Source organism: Leptidea sinapis, chromosome 6 (genome assembly GCF_905404315.1).
Source record: "Leptidea sinapis chromosome 6, ilLepSina1.1, whole genome shotgun sequence".
In the NCBI taxonomy this organism is placed as follows: Eukaryota; Metazoa; Arthropoda; class Insecta; order Lepidoptera; family Pieridae; genus Leptidea; species Leptidea sinapis.
In genome coordinates, this window is record NC_066270.1 from 2,598,046 (window position 1) to 2,625,331 (window position 27,286).

General features: G+C 34.9%; 3 protein-coding genes across 4 annotated transcripts in view; 2 read left to right on the forward strand and 1 right to left on the reverse strand.

Annotated features, from left to right (window-relative positions):
* The window catches only part of LOC126964861 (L-asparaginase 1-like), a 28,955-nt gene extending 19,070 nt beyond the window's left edge, over positions 1-9,885 (forward strand). The window contains exons 8-13 of the mRNA XM_050808182.1: positions 1,454-1,567; positions 3,233-3,289; positions 5,797-5,941; positions 6,758-6,887; positions 7,824-8,049; positions 9,717-9,885. Of these exons, the coding sequence (XP_050664139.1) occupies positions 1,454-1,567; positions 3,233-3,289; positions 5,797-5,941; positions 6,758-6,887; positions 7,824-8,049; positions 9,717-9,866 (822 nt within the window). The 3' untranslated portion in view covers positions 9,867-9,885. The remainder of the gene's footprint in view (positions 1-1,453; positions 1,568-3,232; positions 3,290-5,796; positions 5,942-6,757; positions 6,888-7,823; positions 8,050-9,716) is intronic.
* The window catches only part of LOC126964869 (serine/threonine-protein phosphatase 5), a 415,601-nt gene that overhangs the window by 350,719 nt on the left and 37,596 nt on the right, over positions 1-27,286 (reverse strand). The gene's annotated exons all lie outside the window — the stretch shown is intronic.
* Positions 17,437-25,558, forward strand: LOC126964860 (uncharacterized). Of its 2 annotated transcripts, XM_050808181.1 has the most exons (5): positions 17,437-17,534; positions 20,848-20,968; positions 23,511-23,617; positions 24,287-24,508; positions 24,951-25,558. In XM_050808181.1, exons 2-5 carry the CDS (start codon positions 20,884-20,886, stop codon positions 25,497-25,499), a joined length of 963 nt encoding a protein of 320 aa, XP_050664138.1. In that variant the 5' UTR covers positions 17,437-17,534; positions 20,848-20,883; the 3' UTR covers positions 25,500-25,558. The 2 variants fall into 2 exon arrangements, with proteins under 2 accessions (XP_050664138.1, XP_050664137.1); XM_050808180.1 differs by lacking the exons at positions 20,848-20,968; positions 23,511-23,617; positions 24,287-24,508; positions 24,951-25,558 and adding an exon at positions 17,929-19,976.

A 27,286-nucleotide genomic window follows, 5' to 3' on the forward strand; every position in this document is an offset into this window, starting at 1 on the left:
TCACCTTAAGACGTAAGATGTTAAGTCTCATTTGCCCAGTAATTTTACTGGCTACGGCGCCCTTCAGACCGAAACACAGTAATGTTTATACGTTACTGCTTAACGGCAGAAATAGGCACCGTCGTGGTACCCATAATTTAGCCGGCATCCTGTGCAAAGGAGCCTCCCACTGGTGAATTGGATGAGGGCAGAGCAGCACCGTACTTCATACTACATTACGCTCTCAATAATGGTATCTTGAGACACTTGTGCTGATGTTTTGATACCTTTTTCACAAAAGTATGGCTCAGTCACTCCTTCATAGCTAATACCCCACCAAACCATTACTGAAGTCGGATAAAGCCCACGTTGCACTCTGTCGACAAATTGGAAAGCTTCCTTAGAGCTTTGGACATAAATACGGCCATTTTGTTTGTTTAAATGTTGCTCAATTCTAAGCAAATTGTCATCCGTAAAGAAATTTTTTCTGTGCCCTCCCTTTGCGTAGCACTCAATTCTTTTTTAAATTATCAGTCACGAAATATCCATAACGCGTCTTATAGGCTGCAAGTACTAAGTCATCTTTTGAAATACGCGATATAGGTTCTAGGTCCTCATCTGCATCTCACGAGATAAAACCTTTTGCTTTCGGACAAGATTTGTTCCAATTCGTTCCCTTACTGCTTTTTCGTACGAACCCTACGTGGACGGCCAGATCTTTTTCTGTCACAAAGAAAGGAGGTCTCATTGTACCTATTAATAGCCCGGTACACAACCATTTTACTAATACCAAGCGTATGGAGAGTTTTAAAAATTGGATGTGGCTTCCTCACTTCATTTTAATATCGCAAAAATTTACAAAATATTGTACAATGTATTGGCGCCAAAATGAGAAAACTCAATGAACAATTATATAAAAATGATTACCACACAGATTTTCTTTATAAAATTAGTTATGTTTCAAAGTGATAACCCCCACTGCCGGGATAAAATTTGTTACACAAATAAAATTTTATGAACGATGCGGTACTCGAACTCGCGCTTACTGGTCACCTCTGATGCTAAATGATCGCCGCCGCCTACATTCTCTCATAACACCAGAGGAATCACAGAGGGTACGCATGTCGTACCGTTCCAGAAACACCGCACAAGGAAGCTCATTCCACAGCTTTGTTATACGTGGAAGATAGTGCCTTGAAAACTGCACTGTGAGCGCCTGAGTTGGTGTTTGAAACTAACTTTTGATGCCAAATAACCGTTTGATATAATAATAATAAGAATAAGTAGGATGGCGTGATTAAAAAAATAACATTAAATAACGTAAATACACAATTTCGTGCCATGCGATAGGCGTGCATATCTGGTACTCCAAACATATCATTACTAAGCATTTCAATGTCCCGATATGTAAATACTAGCCGAGAACCGCATTATTGGACGTCTATCCTTCACTTAACTATATTGTAACTGACAGATGCTGTTTGAATGCGGCGTGGTGTCTGGTTTCGATATGACCCCCGAGGCTGCACTTACCAAGCTGTCCTATGTCCTATCAAAAAGTGAGCTGACCTACCAGGAAAAAGTTGAGGTATACTATTCTTAATTTTGTCATTACTATTGTTGTACAATTTTGGAAATACTTATGCAGCGTAGATTTTACAACAAGTGCATAAAACGAACCATTTTTATCCGCGACTTTTAGCAATGATAGTAATGTCTATACGACGAGATATAAATTCTGCTTTTCATTTCTATTGCTAGGAAATAAAACAGTAGCAATTAATTATTAAACGCACGAAAAAACAAGACCTCTTTCCCGCCGCTTTTTTTTTAATCTGACGACATTGATATTATTATTGTCTTGGGCTCCAGACCTATACAGCCTGCAATTAAATTAATTTTGTAATATATATATTTTTAATTACATAACCTGCCGTATTTAAATTTAAATTTTAATATCTTTTATGTCTTAAAAATCACATGAGGCAAATAAATTAAAGTAAATATTATAAAATAACAAATTCTATCTCTGAACTTTTTATTGTGTTTGGCTGTATGGCTCATTTTCTTTGCCTTAATATAGATACATTTATTTGTAGATACTTTTGTGCATTTGTGCACAAAAATCAATTTTGTGTAGCCTATATCGTGCACAAATAAGCAATTTCAGAGCAGGCGAAGTAAATCTATATTACTGGCTCTTTGCTTTTTTTGCATGTAGATCAAATAATAAACTGCAAAGCGAAATTCGTCTGTATGGCGAGGCAAACTAGCAAATAATGTTTTGTGCCATCAAAATGTTACCCTGGCTCACAAATGTGCCACTATGGTGCGTGCTATGGCTGCAATTCGAGATGCTGGCTACTAAATACTTGAGCATTCTCCATATGACCAGCCCCCTGTGATTTGTATCGATTTCCAATGTTGCAGCATTATTTCAATAATATTCGCTGCAGTATAGGAATATTTGGGATTGCAGGATGAATAGGTTTTTTGAATGAAAGGAACTAAATTGAAAAATTTAATTTGATTGACTATATACATAATAAAAAAGGGAGGTTCCCATCTTATGGCAATTTGGATACTCCAAGTAAGTTAGGCTAACCATTACGTACCTATAGATGGGAAGAATGTTTAGTAATTTAGAACGTAGAACAGCACACATACTTGCAGTACATGTCTGCAATAAAACTGAGCCACGGTGAAGCATATCTAATATTTTTTCAATATATTATGTTATACTGATACCTTGACCTTGCATTAAATATGCCCGTTATAAAGTTAATTATATCTGCTTTTTCAACTGAACCTCTCAAAAGCAAACATGAAAGCTAGCTTCATCATATCAGATCTTACCATTGGGAGGCTCCTTTGCACAGGAAGCCGGCTAGATAATGGGAACCACAACGGCGCCTATTTCTGCCGTGAAGCAGTAATATGTAAACATTACTGTGTTTCGGTCTGAAGGGCGCCGTAGCTAGTGAAATTACTGAGCAAATTAGACTTCTTATGTCTCAAGGTGACGAGCGCAATTGTAGTGCCGTTCAGAATTTTTGGGGTTTTCAAGAATCCTGCGCGGCACTGCATTGTTAAGGGTAAAGCAATTACCATCAGCTGAACGTACTGCTCGTCTCGTCCCTTGTTCTCATAAAAAAAGTCATAGCCTGGCGTCGCAATAAAGCATATCTTCAAAAACCTGAAAAAATGCTTATTCCGAAAAAGAAAGCATTAAAATGCCTTTTTTATTTTTTAGATGATGATGACAAATATACGAGGTGAATTGACCAACACATCATCTATTGCAATTGAGGTTTGTATAAGCTTTAGTGTACTGTGTATTTAAGACACATAATTTAAGGCAAAGAGTAAGCAGAAAACACGCAAACATGATGTTTTTAGACAAGTTTTGTGGTGAAAGTATAGCATTTCGAGATATGAACACTACTTGATCCTGTTACACATATCCTTAAGTCTTATTTGTAGGTTGCTAATGCTTGCTGTTGGTTATAGTTAACACTGCCGAGCCTTTTTTAACTACCACTTTTCTTTGAAGTTAAACAAGTTTTTTGGCATGGCGTGACGCATTTTTTTGGTATTTCTCTCAGAAAAGTTATTCTTATAGCTTGTACTTTTTTGTGTAGGTTCATATATTCAGATTAGTAGTGAATAACGAGGATTGTAAGCATATAAACTGTTTTCCACCCAATAATTTTGAAAATATTGGCTTTGTTACATAGATGGCGGGCAGGCAGCCGTGAACTCATAAGGTCGCTGGCATTTAGTGTTCCCTTAATTTACAATACTTGTACGGAAGGATTTTGGTGTAAATTTTTAGTTTTTCAGCCCGTTTCAATTATAAAAGAAGAGCCGTACGTAATAATTTTGTAAGATTCATCTTCTTCAAATATCCGAAATCAATCATTAGTCCTGAAATCTTAAAAAATAGTTGTACAATTCGTAATTTTTTTTTTGTAGCAAGTTTCTTCTTAGTCGGGCACTCTTGTCAGAGTGGTCGTGGTTGCGCTGACGAGGTACATGGTGGGGTGTTCGGAGGGTCAATATCCTTAATATTCTAAGGGTAGATCTCCTGGCGATGTGCTTCCATTTCTGACGGTTAGAGGCGTTGCGAGTACACTGGACTATGGTGGACTTAGTAGCCTTTGTGATGGCGTCTATCCAGCGGGTTGGCGATCGACCGCGTGCTCTCTTGCCTTCCACCTGGCCCTGAACTTCCAGTCTCTCCATCGAGTTCTCATTTCTAGAAACGTGACCAAAGAACTTCAGTATTCTTAGTTGCACAATTGACGATAGTCTGTCTTTAATACGAAGCTCTTTGAGGATGGATACATTGGTGCGAAATGCCGTCCACGGGATCTTTAGGAGGCGTCTCCAGCACCACATCTCTAATGCATCGAATTTACGGCGGTCCTGCAGTCTCAGAGAGAGAGAGAAATTTGTCATGTAGCAAGTTAATGCGTTGGTTATTATGTAAAAATACTTCGGAAAATTTGTGTGTGAACCAAAAATCCTTGCACTTTCATCAACACAATTGAAAATAAAGAATCGAATTCAATTTCTTGTTTGCATCAAACTGCATCTAACAGCTTTGAATGCACAAAATGTATTTACGACGCGATAATTTGTAAATAGCTTTCAGAATTTAATTATGTACTTACCTACTAGTTAATATCCTAACTAAGATTTCCGAAAAGAATAAAATTAAAATGAAATAAATAAATATAATCACAATGGACTGAAAAATTACTTTCTATTTAATTATTTTTCAAAATATTCGATTTGTATGGAAGGAAAAAATGACCATCATGAAGTGAGAATTGTCCAACATAGGCTCGAATCATAGACGATCAAGTCATCTCCGGTCAGCTTAATTCTGTGGCGTTGGGTTGAGATGTGGGTTCTTTCTCAATCTCCAACCAAATATTATGGGAAGTGCTCAGAGGAGTTGATAGTTCTCTTAGGAAAAAAAAATAATATCAAATCTCCCATTTCCATACAAAATACCATAATTTGATTGATTTTTGAACTGGTTCTTTGGTTTGTAATTTGTTAATTTCCTGCAAAAAGGATGAATTTTATTGAGTATCGTCCCGGGTTCGAATCCCGGTAGGTGCAAGCATTTATATGATGAATATATAATATATATGTTTGTTTCCGAGTTATGGATGTTTAAATGTATATATTTATGTTTATAATATGTATTTATGTATGTTTAAGTAAGTCTATTGTATAAAATATATCGTAGCTTTCAACCCATAATACAGGCTATATGTTATATCTTTAAACGAGCAATTCTTGTATATATATAATCTGAATCTCGGAAACGGCTCCAACGATTTTCATAAAATTTAGTATGCAGGGGATTTCGGGGGTGATAAATCGATCTAGCTAGGTTTCAATTTAAAAGAAATGGTTTTATCCATGTTTGAATGAGAAACAGCTACAATAACATTAGAATACAAAGGTAAATTTCGCCACTATATACAAGACTATTATAGCTCAGATGGGACATTGGGTGATCCGGAAAGCAGAAGACCCCGGTTCGAATCCATTCTTAAAAATCCGAGCAAGGATCGGTCGTCCGGATATTATGCTTAATTTGGGACAAGATAATTTGTGTAAAAAGTGTGTCAATATTATTATTATTATCCTATGAACGTAATGTGCTTCTATACCTTACTATTCCTACGTTCTTACCTTTGCAAGCACACCTTTTACTGACAGCTAAAGGTAAAGCTCAAGATCGTTCCTCGAAGAAGTCAGCTTTAACTAAGAAGTGTTTGTAAATATTAATTACAGGACAACACTCTGATAGACGCGCTAGCGACAAGCCTAAATATACAATCACCAAAGATGCTTATAGAAGTAACAGAGAAAGTGTTTAGCGCATTACTTTTGTATGCAATTGAACATGATGACCTTAGAGCAGTAAGAAAAATGATGGGTGAGATTGTTATGTTATTAATTTGGTGAATGGTATCGAATTCTATGATTATGTATGTGTAAAATTGATTTGTGTAATCGCATTTTTAAAACACACAACTGTAGATACATTTAACCACCAGTGAGAGGCTCCTTTGCACAGGAAGCCGGCTGTGTAAACATTACTGTGTTTCGGTCTGAAGGGCTCCGTAGCTAGTGGAAATTACTGGGCAAATGAGACTTAACATCTTGTGTCTCAGAATTTCTGGGTTTTTCAAGAATCCTGAGCGGCATTGCATTGTAATAGGCATGGCGTATCAATTACAAACAGCTGAACGTCCTGCTCGTCTCGTCCCTTATTTTCATAAAAAAAATATCAATGCGTCATCTAAATATAAAATTTCCTCTTAATCATTAGAGCCCTATATAAATTTGTCATGTACAAGAATTGCTCGTTAAACAGCATAGATAGATCTACATTGGCTTTTTATGAAAAAGTAGTAAAAGTGAGGAGATACTTCAATGATGGTAAGTGATACGCCCTTCCAATTACAATACAGTGTCGCTCGGATTCTTGAAAAATGAAAAATTCTTAGTGGCATAATAATTGCATTCATCACTATCAAACTTAAGATTTCAAGTCTAGCCTAACGTCATTAGACCACTTATTTAAAACACAATAATGCTTACACACTACTGCTCGACGGCAGAAGAAGGTATCGCTGTGGTACCAACCACCCGGGATCTTGTGCAAAGAAGCCTCTCACTAGTTATGATAGTGACTTTATTATAGGTATTAATTAATGCTATGAATAATTTAATAACGAATAAATTTCAGATATGGGTGCCGATGTAAATGCACAAAATTCGGAAGGTCGTACAGTGCTGCATGAAGCAATAGCAAAAGGTAGCATTCCTATTGTAGAATATTTTTTGAAGAATGGTGCAAATGTACATCTAAAAACAAGGTAATGTAACACTCGTACTGTAGTAACTCAACTCTGCTATAGTCCCAAACCCCAAAAGAAGATTATATAGAATACGATATTGGTAGTAGATATATATTAAAATTATTGATACAGTATTTGGTTCCAAAAAAAAGGTTACTTAACTCAATTCTTCTATCATTAATAAGTTATAGTAAGTTTAAGCTGAGTTTTGTTTTTGATAATCAGTTGAATAAAAATCCTTAAGTAAGCAGCGTTTTGCAGTAATTTTATCTAATTATGGTGAACCTTTCTCTAATATTGTATATTTGATGACCTCTTGTGGTGCATCTTTGACCATCCATCAAAATAGTGAATCGTTATTTTGTATTTTAAATTTTTCTTTTTGTTGAGATGTCCTAAATAGTAGTCGTATATTAAATGACAGCGACGAAACACAAAACGTTCGCTCAATGAACGTTTCCATAGGTAATATTAATCACTAACCACAAAGAATCTTATTCGCTCGCTTAAGCTACTTTTAATTTGATGCTTGTTTCGGGAAAAATAAGTTTATAACATTCTAACCCCTCCCTCACAATACATTATTATATGTGGAAATTGTGATTTGATCAAATCAAGAAGGAAGAATAAACTAAACGTTCCGTAACAGGTTAGATACACAATTTATCCATAAATTGTATAGTATTATGTTATGCAAGGCTAAGCAGTTTCGTTTTTATACTATAACAGTTCCCACCCACTTCTAGGATCTAGGTGGTAGTTTCATATCGATACGATCAGTGGTTTTTAGGCGAGTTTGAGCCTCAAAGAAAGACCATTTTCATTATATATATATAGAAGTTTTAAAATATGGGCTTATCAGTTCTTCTCTAGAAAATGTTATTTAGGTCTAAGCCCCATTACGAGGTGACGTAGCAATTTTGTCTAATTCTTCTATTTAATAAATAATTTCAGGTGTGGTGAGTCTCCTCTTCTCACTGCAATACATCACGACAACCACGCTATAATTGATTTACTACTGCAGTGCGGTGCTCGTTTAAATAACACAGATGCTAAATCTATTGCGGAACTTGTGTCATTAGTGGCACGAAATGGCGTCGTTGCTAAACTTGAATCTCTGAAGAAAGCTGGCGCTGAATTTAATGTTATTGATGATATGAAACAAACTCCTCTACATAAGGTAAAACTTTAACATACATAACATAACATACATCTATTCCTGTCTCCCAAAATGGTAGACAGAGGTAAAGAAACATCATTTCTGGGTCCTGTGATACTTCTCTGGGTTTTTTAGAATTCTATTTACGTCTTTGTCTATAGTAAATATTTTATCCATCTGCTGTATTTAGGCAAACGACCTCATCACGTTTTCTCATTAACTGTCATCTCTCTTTTAGTGGACAATTGCTATTTAATTTAAATTGTTTTTCTTTTTTCTAACTCCACACTACGCAAAGCTCTCAGTTTTACCACGTTTATTCAGTTTATATTCTCATTCTTCCCTAGGAACTACGAGGCGTGTAGGTTCCTGGGTTATAAGTATAATAACAGCTAGGCACGCCTTTTTAGAGAGATTATATTATCTACGCATAAATTCGTGTAAGGCTCTATCCACTAAAAAACCAAGAGTAAATAACTTGTGTGCTTATTGCTATCAAGAAAATATTTTACCCAAAGCAAATATAAGCAAGAATGCAAGATTTTTAAGTTCCATCGTCTTTCCTCTCATGGCATATGTTCCAAGCCAACGCTTCGATCAGGTTGTTAAGGCCTTTACACATACCGGTTGCGATTACGCAGCACCATTGCAATACACGCCAGTGCTTGGTCGACAATAGAACTCGTGTGCCTAGCCAAGGTTTTTTTCACATTTCTTATTTCCTGCAACTTGGTGCTAATATTTAATTGAGTATAACATTATAATTATTGCATCGGCTAAGTGCAAACCATTTCGAGCCGCTCAGGCTCGTTCAGAATTCGACAAGCAAATTTTCACTAGAACTTGAAGTTCTTCAAACCCCACTGGTGTAGAAGATGTGACTCCTGGTGAGTCCGTTTCTACACAGGGAAGCGGTGGTGATGGTAGAGCCGCTCTAATTCTACCACCAATAAGTTAGTTTAAGCGGGTGATTTACACGAATCTTACGAAGCAAAGAGTAAACCCGGGTTTATCACGGAAATAACGGAAAAGGTCAGGCTATTCATGGCCCTAAGATATATACGAATACGGCATCTACATCCAGGCTTAGCTTATTTTTTCCTTTTAAACTTGATTCGGTAGATTTTTCGTCCTACATAATATTGTAGAATAACGTTACTTCATTTTAAAAACATAAAAAATATTGTATCGTCATTCTGTCGCACTGATTCTTAATTATTCTTCTTCTCCTATCTCCTATCGAAGGTTGGCAATCATTAAGGCTATCTGGATTTAGTTCACCGCTGCCCTAAGTGATTTTGTACTCATTTTGAACCACTGTTGAAGGTTCTTAAGCTAGGATGTTCGTCTGCGACCAGGTCTTCATTTGCCTTTTATCTTTAGAATAATATCATATTTAGAATTTCGCATTATATGATTCTTAATATTTAATGAGAAAATGTTATTTAGGTGAACATAATTATTACTTTTGTTGAATTTAGGTCTGGTCAAGAAAACTTATGGAATTTTTGTATAGCATGTACTAATCATATCATCTTTCATTATGCTGAGGTGATATCCAATTTTGCAAATGAATATTCTAAAATTACCTCAACAATAATTGTAAACTAGTTTAAGTAAAGTGCAAAGCACGTAATTTTTCTTTCTTAATATTTCAATATGATTTGATAAAGATAATTTATTTGCAGGCTGTATTGAATAATCATTCTGATGTAGTACAATATTTACTAGAAAATGGGGCCAATTTGGACGCCACTGATATTATGGGTTTCAAGCCTTTGGACTACGCCTACAAGCTTGGCTTTAAAAATATAATTGAAATATTTGAATCTCAATAAACGATGATAAAACAAAAAATGTTCTTATGAATTATTTGTTATTAATATTATTTCCAGGACAGACATACTATTTGTAGTTTGTTATATACCTAATTCTAGGTTTGTATAATAAGATAAAAAGACTTTTCTTTTAAAAAAAATTGGCTAATCTCCTCCTCAAGGATTCCGTGCATCTGTAGGTACGTTTTCGTACCTAAAACGCAGAGTGACGCACGTCTGGTAGTGCTATTCATGTTATTCCAAAATCGTTGGCCTCAGTTTGAGTTTCAATCCTATCCACGTTGTAGATTCGTATTCTCCTATCATCTCCCTACTACGTTAATTGAGCCAGAGCCGAGCGTCAACGACATGTTACATGGTTACACGAAGTTAGGTTTAAAGATATTTATTTCTCATTAAAAACATAATATTGTCACTTACATGAGAACATAAAAATATGATGTAAAAATTTATCCGCCGTTCTTTAGATGTTCAGTACATACATACTATACATTATAGTACTTATTCTTCCTCACAAAATTTATGATTACACACTTTTACACAGGCTCAAACAATTTCAGACATGTGTTTTATAAAAACTTTGAAACAATATAGTCTAATAACTCACGTTATGTTTTTAGCGACTTTATCTTTTTGAGAGATGAAGGTAGACTATTAAAAAGCTGTGCGCCCTCGTAAATAAACATATGCTTGCCGTAATTTGTTCTTGTCTTAGGTAGTATCAAGTAGCTGGCTCGTCTCGTGCTGCGTTTAGACGCATGTTTAGTTTGGGTGAGTAAGATTGATGTATGGATGGAATTATGTAGAATTTTTTGTATCAGTATACATGTATGGTATGTGTAAAGTTGTTTTATGTTCATGAGGTTAGTTTGTTTGTATATTTTAGAAGTAGGTGTTAAATAAGCGAAATGAAATAACATTTTTATGAGTCTATTTTGTATCGTCTGAAATTCAGCTAACTTGGTTTTTTGAGCACTGCCCCATATTTCAATTAGATATGTAAGGTGTGATTTAACTAATGAATTATAGATAAGTATAGTGTGCTATGAAGTTACCATTTATTGTTCCAGCAAATCAAAACTATTTCTACTACTATTAAAAGGGTTATCTATGCTCATAATGTGGACTGAGTTCATATTTAATTGATTTTTTTTATGGAATTGGAGGACAAACGAGCGTAACTGGTGTGAAGTGATCACCGCTGCCCACATTCTCTTGCAACGCCAGAGGAATCACAGAGGCGTTGCCGGCCTTAATTAAGGTTTTTGTTGTGGGTTGCGCCACATTTGGATCACTATACAACCGAATAATAAGTGATTGAAGATTAAATGAAAAACTATTATTTAATTAAATTGTGCTATTTATATCACACCATCCCTACCTATTTCAAACCATATTAATTATAATTATTAAACATTATAAAACAGCTTAGCTATGAATGCACACGAAAAAAGCTATGGATTTTATAAAAACTTGATTTACACTTCTTAACTTAACAATAGATTGTCCTTTAGTCGTGCTCAGATTCCAATACGGCTGAACCGTTTTTGAAGTAATTTTCAAGAAATGTTTAGATATAGAAGACATTAGATAGAGAAGAAGTGTGAAGTTTGGTAGCGAACCGATCTATAGACCATTTTTTTTTTTTGATTAGTCTAGGTATAAGAGTAAAACTTGAGATCTGTTGACCAGTGGATTGGTATTACAAGCGAGCTTTGATAACGGTTTCTTTTTCCCTTTATTACTTAAAAATATCAACACTTCTTTTTTTTATTATTTATTCATTAAAACTTATTCTATTTTACAAATACTTTGTTATTCCAGATATGCCAGTCTTATAGATGAATAAGCAAAAATTAGCTCAGTTAGGTCACTTAAATAATTATGTTACATTTTATTTTTTTATGAAAATAAAAATGACGTTCAGTTGATAGTAATTAATACGCCCTGCCCATTACAATGCAGTGCCGCTCAGGATTCTGGAAAAACCCCAAAAATTCTGAGCGGCACTACAACTGCGCTCGTCACCTTGAGACATAAGATGTTAAGTCTCATTTGCCCAGTAATTTCACTAGATGCGGCGCCCTTCAGACCGAAACACATAATGCTTACACATTACTGCTTCACGGCAGAAATAGGCGCCGTTGTGGTACCCATAATCTAGCCGGTATCCTGGCCAAAGGAGCCTCCCACTGGAATTATTATTTACATTAGTGCTGATATGTACTTTAGTGATGTCTACATTGAGTAGGTAAACTATTTATGTCTTAAACATCAAATGATCTAATTAGAGATTACAAATGCAAATCTACAAAATACATATATTTTATAAAAAACTAAACATTAAATTCACCTAACATATTGATTATAATCTTATGTCCTATTATATTTATTCTTACTTATGACTTCTAATAATTTTTCTGTCTCATCATATGGTTTTCCTTGCAACCAGTTCTAAAGGATATCCATGAAATTAAACAAATGTATTTTATGTTTGTTGTTTATATTTAAACATAACAGCAATATTATTGATCAACTTGTTGACGTCATTTCTATCAAAAATGCAGGGCGTATACGATTCACAATCAATTCCTCTTAGTCCACTGTTTGTCGCCTCTTCAAGAGCTGTTGTATTTAACACTGCGGTAAGAAGGTCGTTTCTAGAAAAAAAAAACATATATTATGTGTTTTATCCTTAGATAATAAATACATCTAGATAGAGTCTGCTAGACAACCGTTGAAAACAGGCCAGGAATAATACTTTCGTGTACGTGACAAGCTACGTTTTACACTCGCGATTTGTATGACACTTTGTGTTAGTGTGCGTAAATTGCTCTACATAAAGGTTAGTCCTGAGCACGTTTTTCGACGTTTTAACAGTTGTCATAGTCTATCTAGACGTATACCTAAATGATAAGGTATTAAGTACTAAATAAAGGTATTAAGTACTAAATAAGGAAGAAAAGGAACTTTCTTTTAAGGTCTTTTTTAAGGGTAACAATATATGTCACAGTGAGATTAAGGCTAAGATCTATAAATTGTACTTAGACTTTGCTCAGACTTTACTTAGGAAAACTTAGCTGATTGTGATAAAACACGAACTCGACTGTGAACTTCGTCTGAAGAAAAACACTGCCTACGCGTATATTGGGCAAAGTTTTCATTCAGTTGTGTTTCTACCGCGCTTTGAATGCAACGCCACGCAATAACAAACTGTTCATATAACAGCATATCCAAACACAAAAAGTTAAAGGAATGTGTCCGATTTCAGTCTATTAGAGACAAAATTGTAAGACTTATGGGTTTGAACAGATTTGATACGGGCATTTTTGTAAATATACTTGCCCGCCCTGCATCTAAGGATGCCATAAGTCTGTTTGAATCCATAAATCTTATTGTTTGAACACTTTTATTAACATTTTTTTAGTTTGTTAAGTTAAGAATTTTGTTTTTCTTTTGTCTTTTTAATGTACTTAGATTATAATGGGGCTGACATGTACATGCGTATAAAAGCCCCTAAATCAATAAAGAAAAAAAAAACACAAAAAATATGGAGTGTCTTAATTCAGGTAAGTGCCCCTTTATAATTGTGTAACTAGCATGATATTTTTTTATAATTTTACTAAATATGTAATTACAGTTCAATTGCTAAAACAATACGTTCTTGCCTCGTGTTCACGTCCGAGCTTCTAATGAGCGGTTACAATAGATATTGAAGATTACTGCTACGAAATAAGGTGTTAATTTGAATAAATGTTTAAATGTAATCTGTAGAAGTTAATGTATTGCTCAGACTTTACTTACGTAATACTTAGCTGAGTGTGATAAAACTCTAACCTGACTTTTACATTGGGCTGTCTTAACTTACACTCATAATTTCAACTGACATAAAATGAGTATAAAAATGAAATCAAAAATTGTACTAAACTTACACTCAGCTCAGTTTTATCTATGTAAAGTCTGAGCAATGTCAAAGCACACTCAGGCTAAATGTTTGCAACTATCATTTACTATTTTAGACATCCTGAATATTGGTTATTGCCGAGAGCAGAATTTAACAACAAGAAAATACATTTAGTTGTGATAATAGACGTCACTGTTATTTTTTTATTTATATATTTTGGACCATTCAACATTCAACTATGGGGAACAGCCAGTGACAGCAACATAATATGTCTTCAAAGAGCACAAAACGGTATCTTGCGGACAATAATTTCACCTTCGCACGACACTCCACAAGTCAGGATATCATCCTCACCATCTGGATGTGTGGCGGTCCTCCACAGTGCGGTTTTCAAGGAGCTTTCTTCCACGTACTACAAAACTGTGGAATGAGCTTCCTTGTGCGGTGTTTCCGGGACGATACGACATGGGTACCTTCAAAAAAAGCGCGTACACCTTCCTTAAAGGCCGGCAATGCTCCTGTGATTACCCTGGTGTTGCAAGAGATTGTGGGCGGCGGTGATCACTTAACAACAGGTGACCCAAAAAAAAAAGGCATCCTGGTTTGCTCCTAGTGACGAAATACATAAATATCTGGACATGCCCACTATAAAGGAGGAAGTAAAGAGTCCTCTCAAGCCATGAGAAGACTAAAATGAAAGCAAGTTTCATTAGAATAAGGGCTGGTTCAGGCGATGGCCTCCAAAACCCAAATCGCTTAACCAAACTCTACGGAACTGATTATAGTCGTTACCGACTGATGGCAGTTAAATATATATATAAAAAAATTTTACCTCATAAGTTGTTTCATCGTTAATATTGTCTCTGAATTAGTTGTCTGCTGACTTGATAGACACGCAGCTCTTTGAAGACATCCACTGTTTCTGGTCAAAATTAAATTGACAATATCCGACGAGTGTTCATAGGCAGCACTATCTGTAACTATCATCAAAGTAAATTCAAAATCTTAGATTAAGGCGAAGAGTAAGCAGAAAACACGCATTCAAGGTGTTTTAGACAAGTTTTTTGGTGAAAATATAGCATTTCGAGTTTTGAACACTACTTAATCCTTTTACACATATCCTTAAGTCTTATTTGTAGGTTGCTAATGCTTGCTGTTGGTTATAGTTAACACTCCAGAGCCTTTTTTAACTGCCACTTTTCCTTGAAGTTAAACAAGTTTTTTGGTATGGCATGACGCATTTTTTTAGTACAACTCTCAGAAAAGTTATTCTTATAGCTTGTACTTTTTTGTGTAGCTATATTTATTCAGATTAGTAATGAATAACGAGGATTGTAAGCATATAAACTGTTTTCCACCCAAGAATTTTGAAAATATTGTCTTTGTTACATAGATGGCGGCCGGAATGAGTTCACGGACTCAAATCGCTCAAGGTCGCTGGCATTTAGTGTCGCCTTAAGTATTGGTCTCCGCTGCTCTCCAACTAGATACCGCAGGCGTAGTCGCAAAGTGCGGCAACTAATACTGCGCCTAAGTGGGCGTACTCGAGCCAGTCTTTTTTTCCAGTGGGAGGCTCCTTTGCACAGGAAGCCAGCTAGATTATGGGTACCACAACGGCGCCTATTTCTGCCATGACGCAGTAAACACTACTGTGTTTCAGTCTGAAGGACGCCGTAGCTAGTGAAATTACTGGGCAAATGAGACTTAACATCTTATCTCTAAAGGTGACGAGCGCAATTGTAGTGCCGCTCAGAATTTTTGGGTTTTTCAAGAATCCTAAGTGGCACTGCATTGTAATGGGTAGGGCGTATCAATTACTATCAGCTGATCGTCCTGCTCGTCTCGTCCCTAATTTTCATTAAAAAAATTCTTGAACAATATGTAACGTTGACGTGCCAGATGTTCTGTTAAACTTTGCTAATAACTGAAACTAAAATGCCAGGTGCGAAGTAAAACTTTGTGAAAATAGTAATACCACAAGAAATAAGAAAGACATTGGGATCACATATCATCAGTAAGTATTTTGTATTTTATTAATTTCAATGTAAAATAACTTGAAGCGTATGTTACAAATGTTTGAAAGATGCGATTCAGTGTCAAGATGCCAAGCACACAAGCATCTAATAGTTGTCGTAATAAAAAAGCTATTTTTCGTAGGTAGTGCGGTATCTAGTTAGAGTGCTATGTATTTTCATTTTTTATTTCATTTTATAATTCGAGTTTGTTCCAATCATGAAATTAACGAACAGCCTATATAAACATAATTTGTGTACTCAAAGCTAAGCCTTCTTAGAGGGCGCGCTATATAAACATAATTTGTGTACTCAAAGCTAAGCCTTCTTAGAGGGCGCGTTCCAAGTGGAACATCTTCCCTACTTCTTTGATTCTCGCAGGTCATTGCATCTATTAACAAACCTTCGATCGATCTTATTTTGTTTTTTCCTAAAATCAAATTAAGTCACTATCAAATGTATAAGACACAAATAGCCTTCTGTGAGTTTTATATTCCTTTTTATTAAAAATTTAAACCTATGTAAACAGAAAACTGTAGGAGACTAACGGCCGTTCCCAATATAGTACCTACAGATAGAAATAAATTACTACCTTCTAATGTCAGTAATTAGCTGTCAATAATCTGAAGCTGTCCCAATATACCCGATAAGTCATTCTTATCGCCTTATATTGGAACGCATGAACTGCAATTTCCATACAAACTTCTATCGCTGGTAAGCTATACGTCGTCCCAAAGACAGACAGCGTGTACGGATAAGGTGAGTTACCGTCGATAAGTTAATTGGGACAGAAAAGTCAACGATAGTTACAATTTTTATCTGAAGTAAGCGATAGACTAAATATTGGGAAGGGCCGTAACACGAATGGCCACCGAACTTTTAAGAATTATAAGTATTTTATTACAGGTGCCAAGAAGACTTTAACCAGCCAAATTTAGATGGCTCCCATTAAACTGATCTGATGACGCAGCTGTATGTAAGCCTATCTTGAAATCTATCCTATCCGTGTTTGGGCATTTTAGAATCATGAGAAGCACTTCCTATATTCGTAAAAATTCTCTACGACTTCTGAAATGAATATTAATATGAGACCAATTATATATTTCGCACTTTGACTAATGAAATGATTGGCATTAGCAGGAGACTAAGTTGAATAAAATTATGTTTATAAATTATACTCATTTAAAACATATACTTTAAAACAAAAAAGAATCTCTACAAGGGTCACAATTTGGTGCCAAGTTAGACACAAATATTTCAACACTAGATATTAAATGAGTATAAGAGGACGATATATTTGCCTTAAACTATTACCAGAGATGGCTCGATAAGAATTGTGTAGGTTTTCTTAAGTGTTAAAGATTATCCCCCTTATTCATAATGGTCCGCTAACTTTAAACAGCCGCTTAGGAGTGTTTTTTGTCATTCTGACTGAGGTTAATAGAAGAAGACAGAGTGAGAATTAGCAATGCTTTAAGTTAGCAGTCTATTATGAATAAGGGGGTTAATGTGTAGTTTTCTAATTATTACTACAATTATGTATTTTGTTACAAATATACGACCTTTTATATGCATTTCAATGAAAAAGGAAAACATGTTGGCCCAGCCTTTTGACATTCGAGTTTTAAATATTCTATCAAAATAAAAAATGGCAGTTGTATAAAGATCAGAAGAAGTATAAACTTTCGGGTTACAAAATAAAATTTTAGTGTCCATAGTAATGAATTAAAAAGGGCAGGATCATAAAAACCAGTAAGTTTATTTATTTTATAATTATATTTTATTTTAGTAAAGTCCTATTGTACCGTTTTGTACGCTTAAATTCTAAAACGTTCATTGGATTTTCCAAACCGTCAATTCTTTTATGCTCTAGCGATTTTATGATTAAAATAATTCTCTAAATATTGACTGTCCAACTCCTAGTCCTAGACTAGAATTTTTTCGAGTTTTACTGTACACGTTAATTAATTTCATATCTTTTTAACCCTAACTCTACGTCGGTTAAACGTTTAGGTCTTTTAAAATACGATTATAGACAGAAGTTGAGACTATTTAAACGTAAATTCCTTTAATTATTACGGTAGTGCAAGAAATTTATTAATATGTAGAAGATGATACGTATTCTGACAATAAACTGTCTCGGCAGGTCATGGAACAAATGTACCTGATTGAGATATTGATAGACAAGGTCACAATATTCGCATCAGAAGAGGATGAAACGAGTACTGCTAATAAGAACCTGATAATTAAAGTAAAATTTGGGCCCAAAGTTGAATTTATAATAAAAGAGGGCCAATTGGCTGTCAACGATGATAAAAAGGATGACGTAATTGAATGTGATGAAAATGATCGAAAGAAGTGGTCACGAACTGTTAGAGTTGGGAAATCTTATTTATTCCCTTCATATCCTGATACGATTCTAATGATTCTCAGCAAATTTCCCCTTGAAATTGAAATATGGAATGATGACGAAAATGAAGTTGATATCTTTATAGGCGTTGGTACAATGCAGTGGGATACTGAATTTTTCCATATGTTAAAAGATAGCTCAGATGCTCACAAACTGCATGAACCGCTAACAATCAAACAGGAAATACCATTATTCGGTGAATGTTACTGTAAACGAGTTGGTGAAATATCATTTATTTTGAGATTGAGTGCATTAGGGGATAGTATTATTACAGAATTTCAACAACTCATGACAGATCCAGACGCCTTCGTGTTTAGAACAAATAAAGCTCCGAGTATGTTTCAATGTCATAGAATTGAAGGTGATGATCCGAACTTTTGTATGGTTGGTAGTTTGTATGAAACTACAACTCTAGAAGATCCAACTACAACGGAGAATGCAAATACTACTATCGAAGTTTGTACTCAACTTGAAAGTTGTGGTGTTGGAGAAAAGGACGGTGATTATACCTGCATGCAGGAAGAAGGTACATCAGAGCCCCAAAAGAAGTATCCAATACAAAAAATTAGAATGGGTGACATAATGGGCCCATGTGGTAATGCTAATTGTCCTTTGGCACACAAGATTAAAACTTATATAAGAAACTTAGATAGCTATAAAAAGCAAGCACTAGATTATGTGACAGGAAATAAAGATGATTCAAATAAAAAGGTTTGTGGCTCTTGCTGCTGCAAGGATGAGCGATGGCATAGAGAAGATTGTCCTGAGAAATTGGAAAAAGAGGGCAAGCAAGGTAAAGTTGTATGCTCAGGATGTGGTGGACTATCACAAGCAGGAGAAACTTGTGAAGAAAGAAAAAAGAAAATGTTCGGAACGGGTGCTACACCAAGGCCATCTCAAACACAGGTTTCTTACGTATTTAGCGTCACCAAACTGACCGAATCAAAAAAATCTGCTTTCGGTACTAATTATACAGTTGAAAATGTCACAGTGAATTATGACTTTCAATCACACGGTGCCACTTCCGGTATCCTTCAGAAAAATACAAACAAACCTTTAGTATATAATGTCGAATTTGGGGAATCATCTAACTCCAAACGGAAAATCCCAGTTAATTGTTGTACTGAAACTGGAAATGATAATGACTGTAAATGTAGTCCACCAAAACCGTCACCACCTTGTAAGACATTTGATTGCTCCTGCATACAGGATACTATAGATATTGCTGCCCGAAAAGCACATAAACCATACTGTCCCCAATATAAACATAGAGTCAACTGTCCCGTCAATCTGTTGAACGAAGATGAAGAGAAGAAGGAAGAGGAAGAAGATGAAGTCGAACCCCTTCCATATGGGCTACCTCGAATAAAGCTGGGTCCTTGCCCTATCTTGGGACGACCGTGCTCAGTACCAGATGGCTTTGCAAGAATGTACAAAACAGCAGCCCAGCAACCTCTGCCACCAAGTTACAGTGACGCTGGTAAAGTTTGCTGTTCAAAGGAATATGAAAGAATTAAGAAGGCTATTAAAGAATACATGAAAAATGAAAAGGATGATGATTTCAGATGCATTAATAAATTCAATGTGGACACTGAACGAAGATGTTGCGATAAAGAGCAGGTGTTGCTCGCTCTTATGGGCAAAGGGTGTTGCGGTGCACATAAATTGGCCATTCAAGAGGAGTTTAAAGACAAAAATAAGAAATAAGATCGAATGAAATCATTGATATTTTATTTTGTAACCCAATGTAAAATAAGATCAAAATAAACTTATACAACTAAAAATGATTAATTTATTCCAAACCTACTCACCATTCATAGTAGTATCACAATTTAATCACTACACCTTTATCATACTTTTAAGAAATATAATATTAAAATAAATTTAGTTAATTTATATTTTTAAGAGGAAAGAGGGATTTAATGTATTCAAAAGCATGTCCATGAAGTGGTACCAAGTGTAAAAAAGCTGCATAAAAATGTTTAAAGTTGCCAAGGAAGTAAATATGTCAGCATTGTTACATAAGTTTTCGACGTCCCCTCTGGGAGATGGGGTATATTTCGTAGTAAGCCTATAAGCAATTCTAATCTTGAAAATACAATATCTAGTGCAGAGATATGTAGGAACAAACATTCTCCGTTTCTGATTCAGCAAAGATTGTTGTGGTTACCAACGTTTTCTGTTTAATTCAATAATTTCTACGCTATGAAGTAAGAATCTTCGATACTACGTTTCCAATCCGCGAAATCTCGAAAATTTAGCTTTTATATTTCTTTTCAAAATTCAATGTTTGTACGATATTTCACAATGCGTTGCAAAAGCATTGTGATGAAACTTTCATCATGAAAAAAAGTCTATGTAAAAATGTTTTTTTTGGCTCTTTGTGGCATTGCAATGCTGGTATGCAAGCGTCAAGTATATAATATTAGGAACAGCTACTTTCGTATATATTTGCCAAAATAGAAGGAGTATGTATAGGTGAGTTTGACTTGGCTATTTAAGCATTTACGCTTAATTGGGCCAAAGATAGGTCTTTTTATTGACTTGAATAAAAGGACTTAAATTGACTTTTGTATAATAGTACTTAAATCGACTTTTGTATATTTATTTTATAAAATGGACAAAGGTCTCTATATTTTAAAAATGATTTTGTAGCGACGAGATAACTACAAAGTTAATATATAATAAAGAATGGCTGAGGAAGAGGAAGGCGAAAAGAAAAAGAAGAAGAAAAATGCTTCTAAATACAACTACACCTTTGGTGATATGCATCCAGGTAAGGCTTATCTTAATTAAATAAAAAAATTATTTGTATCTTGCGAGTAAATTACAAGACAATACGATAGCTTTCTAACTTTAAATCTTAGATATTTTATACGTCTAGATATATACTCTAGCTACTAGACAACCGATGAAAACAGGTCATGTTTATTACTTTAGTGTGTGTTACAAGCTACGACTTACACTCACGATATTTATGACACTTTGTGTTAGTGTGCATTGCTCAAAAGAGAGGTTACTCTCAACCTCAAACTTTTTCGACGTTTTCACAGGTATTTCTAAGGTATGAATATATATTTATCACTAAGTAGCTCTTTCAAACTTTCATTGTTTAGATGTGAGCGTAAAATAATCATACACTTTCTACCGACAGTTACAGTTAACGCGCGAGTTGAATGCAGTCGGAGCCTGAGGCAAAGAGCGGGAGTATCTCCCCCCACTGTCCATACACCTCGCCTCGCGCGCCTACAGTGTAGTGACTAGTGATGTGCAGTAGTCGTCGCTTACTTTGTTATCGAATTAATACTAAAGTTGCGATCCCGTATCATTTGATTTTAATAATGACTGATCCCATCAGATTCCATGCACTGCCAAGCACGAGAAATATTGAAAAATGTTTTAGACACGATTGTGTCTTCAAAAAAGGCGGAACAAACATTTGAGATATAATTATTATTAGGTTAAAATGATGAATATATCTAATTTTTTCATCATTTTCATCTAATATTTAATGGTAAACTGAAAGCATTATTTAAATTTATCGACACACTCATGATTATAGTCATCAATTATAATTAGGTCACAGCACTATCACATTCCTGAACTCTGCATTCAACTCGCGCGATATCTGCACGTATCAGTCAGTCAATACCGTTCAAATTTGTCCAGCCGTCTCAAATATTACCCGGAACTTGGTTTTCCAGTATTAATAACTATTTATTTATTTATTATATTAATTTAATAAGAGTTGATATTTTGATAATTATTCACATAACACTTCAATTTAATCTTTATAATTTACATGTAATAAAATCTACAAAGTTAAAACTGTACATTTTACAAATGACTGTAATTTTTAAGTAAACAATACCGAAAAAACAGTACTTACATTTTTGCCCAGTTTCCCTGTTTGTATGTCCAAGCAAAATGCAAAAAAACTACTCATTAGATTTCATTAAAATTTTGCATAAATATTAACAAAAGTTCGGAACAAAATATAGGCTATATACAGGATTTTACGATATTTTTTAACCTTGTTAGCTGTCTTAAGATAAAACTAGCTGCCGCCCGCGATGACGTCCGCGTGAACACTATAAAGCTGCAAAAAAACTGCGCAAGCATCTAGCGTGATTATACAGGCTGTAATCGTTAAGTGTGACCAGGCGATTATCCCGTAACTATTACAGATATCAATAAAATTGTAAACTGATACCGAAAGTACGTTACCTAATTAGTAAAATAACATCAATAACTTTTTAAAAATAAAAGAAGTATCGAAAATTAAATACTCCCCATATATTTACTATGGACGTCACTTCGAATATCTGCTTTGAATACAAAAATTTGTACTTTCATCATCAGCCGGAAGACGTCCACTGCTGGACAAAGGCCTCCCCCAAAGATTTCCACGTCGATCGGTCCTGCGCTACCCTCATCCAACGTATTCCGGTGGAAGAATTGTATTCAACAGAAGTGGCAGTGGGCAGGGCACATAGTTAAATGGACAGATGGCCGTTGGGGCAGTAAAGTCCTCGAATGGCGACCACGTGTCGGTAGTTTTGGTAGGCCCCCCACAAAAAAATTGTACTTACTAAGAAATAAATATTATTCAATAAAAATATAGTTTTATAACCTTGTTATGTTAGTTTATTAATATCAGTAGTACAAAAGAAGCTAAAGTAAGCTTTCTAATAATACTAACTGTATGGGAGTGTTTAGTATCAAAATTTTGGATACTTAGGTCTTGTTCGATATAAAAAATTAAAAAGTTATTCATGTTATTTTACTTGGTAACGTACTTTCAATATCAGTTTAAAGCTTTTTGATATCTGTAATATTTACGGGATAATCGCCTGGTTACACTTAACTATTACACCCTGTATAATCAGGCTAGATGCTTGCGTAGTATTTTTGCAGCTTTATAATGTTCACACGGACTTCGTTGCGGCAGTTAGTTTTTCCTGAAGACAGCTGCTAACAAAGTTAAAAAAAAATAATTTATTGCAGATGGTATTCAAAGTTATATAACAATATGAACATAAATACTCGTTTTGCCAGAAAATAAATTTACGTTTAAAAAAAATTAAGGCGCACAAACATGAAAGATTTTATTATGGTCAGGTTTTTGTAACGATATATTATATTCTTTTTTTTATTCTGTCTTTTAATACGTACCTACTGTATTGACTAATACTACTCCGAATAAAATATTGATTTGTTTTAATGTATAATACGTATGGAAATACTACACAGAAAAATTTTCGATAACATTTTAAACATAAATCTAGAATACTAGTCTCAAAATGTCTTCCTTACAGGCGTTATTATAGGACATAAGACATGCAACCCGTTCCGTCAGGGGGGTTATCCTGTGCCCGGAGAAATGGGCTGGTTGTGGACAGCCACAGACGTGCCTGGTATGAAGGTGAGCTTCTACCTTGTAATGAATTTCTGTCAGTTGTAGGAGGTGTCCGTTCACACTCTAACTTTACAAGCGTAATCCCACGATAGACTCATCAAAAGAGCTCTAAAGCTAAGTGCCCGATTGACTTGAAATTCAGAATAACCCACCAACGATGCTACCTTCACCCGTCTATGCTACGCCTTGCTATGGCAACCTTTATTCTAGTTACCGTTGCTTTGACAGCACATCTGTAGTATATAATATGTATTAGATTTACTTGAGTGGGTTGACTGTCTATTGCTTATACTTTACAAGACCTCCCCTCAAACTTCTCCATTGCTATATTCTGTAGTGATACTGTAGTGATACTGTGCCTATAGCAAGTTTAATGTGATTATTTCACCTTCGAATTGGTCTTCCCCTTTTCTTTTTACTTCAAATTATTTGACCACCCTAATTCTTAATTAAAACATAATATTTTACTTGACTAAATTAAACATGCTGACTAAAATTTATATTTCTTAATTAGATATTTTTTACAATAGGACAGTCCTGGGAGTAGACCATACAAATCTAATACTTTTCAAATCGCTCCATAGGCGGCGAAAGTACGAATTGAGAAGTTCCGCCTTTTTTGGAGTATTTGATAAATATATCTAATATTTAATCTCAATATTTCTTATATTTTAGCCACGTCGCGGGTGGGTCCCAGGTTTAATTGGTAAATCTGTTGCTAAACTTATGACATTCAAATGCCCTCGAGCTGGTAGGGAAGATAAGAACAAGAAGAAGAAGAAAAAGGGTCGATTAGCTGGAGCTAACACTGGCGGCGGTGATTCTGAACCAGAGGAACCTTTGGAACCAAAACCAGCCCTTAAGGTTCAGAGAAAGGGTGACACGTTTACAATACAGGTAACATAACAACATATAGCCGAGATCGTAATGCTTCAATTGTAAAGTTGAATTGTAACCCCAAAAAGATTTTTGTCTAACTCGACGTCTTAAGGAATTTATAAGTAGTATTTTAACTCTCACAGGATTTCTTGTTATGCAATTACTTTCGTAAAAGGATCATAAGGCCCTCTGGTACATTGTTTGTTAACTGAAGCACTTGAAAATAATTTTGCTACGTTTTTATATTTTTTATTATACAAACTGAAAACACGGGCTTAACTAAGGCTGGTTACTTTTTGGTTACTGAACACTGACAAAAATGAATTCAGTAGATTATTTACTAACACTCTAAATAAGCTATTGATTATTAGTATTCTTCGTTCCGTAGCTATCAGAGAAAAACACGAAAACAGTACGACAAAATATATACTACGCAAAATTAATGCATAACTTGTTTTAGGTAAATCCCTTGAAAGATTTAACCGATATAGCACCAAATGAAGATCCCTACGTAGATTGCGATCCGATGGTCTTTAAAATAGTAAAAAAGCGAAGCCCAGAAGAACAAGCGAAGGTAGAAGCTCGAAAAATGGTGAAGCTAAAACGCCAGCGAGACGCTGAAATCCGAAAAGCGCTCGCCGAGGCAGTAGAGGATATATGCAAATGTGCTTATATGGACGTATATTGCAATGATTTGAGCGCTATAGATAAGGTTATTGATACCTGTCCAGCGTTTAAGGAACCGGAATGTATTTGCAAAAGCGAGTCCCTTAGTTCACTGTCCAGTAACGCAACATGGGACATAGAATATACACCACCGTTTGGATGTTTCGACTTGTCTCCGAGGAAAAAGCAGAACTTCATCCATGTGGAAACTCAATATGTTCCTGCAGATGCTGGTATACCTGATCCGAAGATTAAATGCAAACAGTCTTGTATATCAGTCAGTCATCCCAACAAGACGAAGAAAAAAGCATCGAAGAGATCGTGCTGTGGTCCTTGTCCGTAAATTGTGGAATATTACATAAAGTGAAATTGTTGGTATAAATATATACAAAACAAAAAGTATTTTATTAAATATCGAAAAAACTGGTAAGCGAAACCTACTGCTACTAATACATATATAAACCTTAAGCTAAATTAAACCTAACTTAGGGCAGATGAGAAAGATCTATCAAATTAGTTGGAAAAAATAAATATTGGAGATATTTTCGTAACATTGGCTAAATTTGGGCTTTTTTTTATATAAAAATATGGATTACAAAGTGATATCGTACAATAAACATTTATAATTAAAGAGCCTGAGGGTGTTCGCTTCATTCCCAGTCTGTGGTGTCATTAAGAAAATCTTTGATGCTATAGTAACCTTTCCCACACAAACGATTTAACAATTCTTTTAAATTTCGTAACACATTTGTTTTGTACATTTTCTGGGATCATAATATAGAAGCATATACATCGCCCAACAAAAGACTTACTAACTCGACCCAACCGCGTAGTAGGCATAACAAGTTTGTTCCTCGTGTTAACATTATGAATGTCTCAATTTCTAGAAAATTCCTCAATGTGCTTATGAACATACACAAGCAAATAATAGAAATACAAGCTGCTATTTCCGCTGATTGCGGCGCTCTTCTACGATACAGCGAATATTGTGGACAGTTTCTTTAATAGTATTTCGCTGTCAACTTTAATCTCCTATTTCATCCCCATGTAGGTCAAATTTTCAAAAAGTCAAGAACAACATTTTTATTGGAACGAAGTTCCTTACGGCAGGCTTGGAAGAGATAGGGATTTTGCTGCGGGACCGAAATGAAAAAAATGTGATAGTAAAACCGTAAGAAAAAGTCCGTGGAATAAAACCGTTAAATGAGACGTGCGCAGGCGCGACAGTCGTTTCTATTTCTATGTAATTTTATATTGCCAAACAAAAATAAAGAGACATATTTTGTTATTTTAATTGATAATTTGGATTACGATTTTTTTTTTATTTTACGTAATTTATTATTTCCTAAAATACTGAATTTCCTAAATACTTTCGTGTAGTTAAATAAAAACTAATCTGCAAAATTTTAAGAGAAAAATCAAGAAAACCTACATAAAATTGAACACGATTTTTTTTGTTACAAATTGTGTCGATTCTACATTAGCCGAAGGAACTTCGTTCCTACCTGGTGTCCCACGACACCATATTTTTTTTATATACTTGTTATCAAGTGCCTTAATACAAAGTTTCATGGTTTTATCTCCGTACATGATGAATTCCCAAGCAAACTTACATCCCTTATTTCATCCCGTTTATGCCCTTTTTTTACCAAAAATGGTTGCTTTTGTTCTTTCCCGAGGTCTAGCCTATTTTTGTACCAAATATAATCAAAATCGAATTTGGACTTAGGGATGAAAGCGGTGCCGTTGTTTGGTGACTTGTAATTTTCATCCATTTACAAGACGAACTTTTAAAAACGCTAGACTACATATTTATTTATTTCTTATAAGTGCCTACATACAAAGTTTTATGGTGTTGACGAACTTTCATGAAAACTTCCATCCTTTACTTCAACCCCTCCATTTATTTTTTCGCAATAAAAAGCAGCCTATGTTCGTTTTCAAGTTCGTGTATCTTGGTACTAAATTTCACCAAAATCGGATCAGTAGTTTGTGCGTAAAAACGTAACAAACTTATATTCACATTTATAATATTAATAGGGATTTGAGTGCTTCCGTTTTAGTAGCAGTGTTTAAAGGGCCTTCGTTGCTTAGCTAGAAACATAAACGAATTTCATTGCAATCGTCTTG

Coding starts and splice junctions, on each gene's coding strand:
- LOC126964860 (XM_050808180.1), top strand. CDS start 17,932: ATGGAACAAATGTACCTGATTGAGATATTGATAGACAAGGTCACAATA.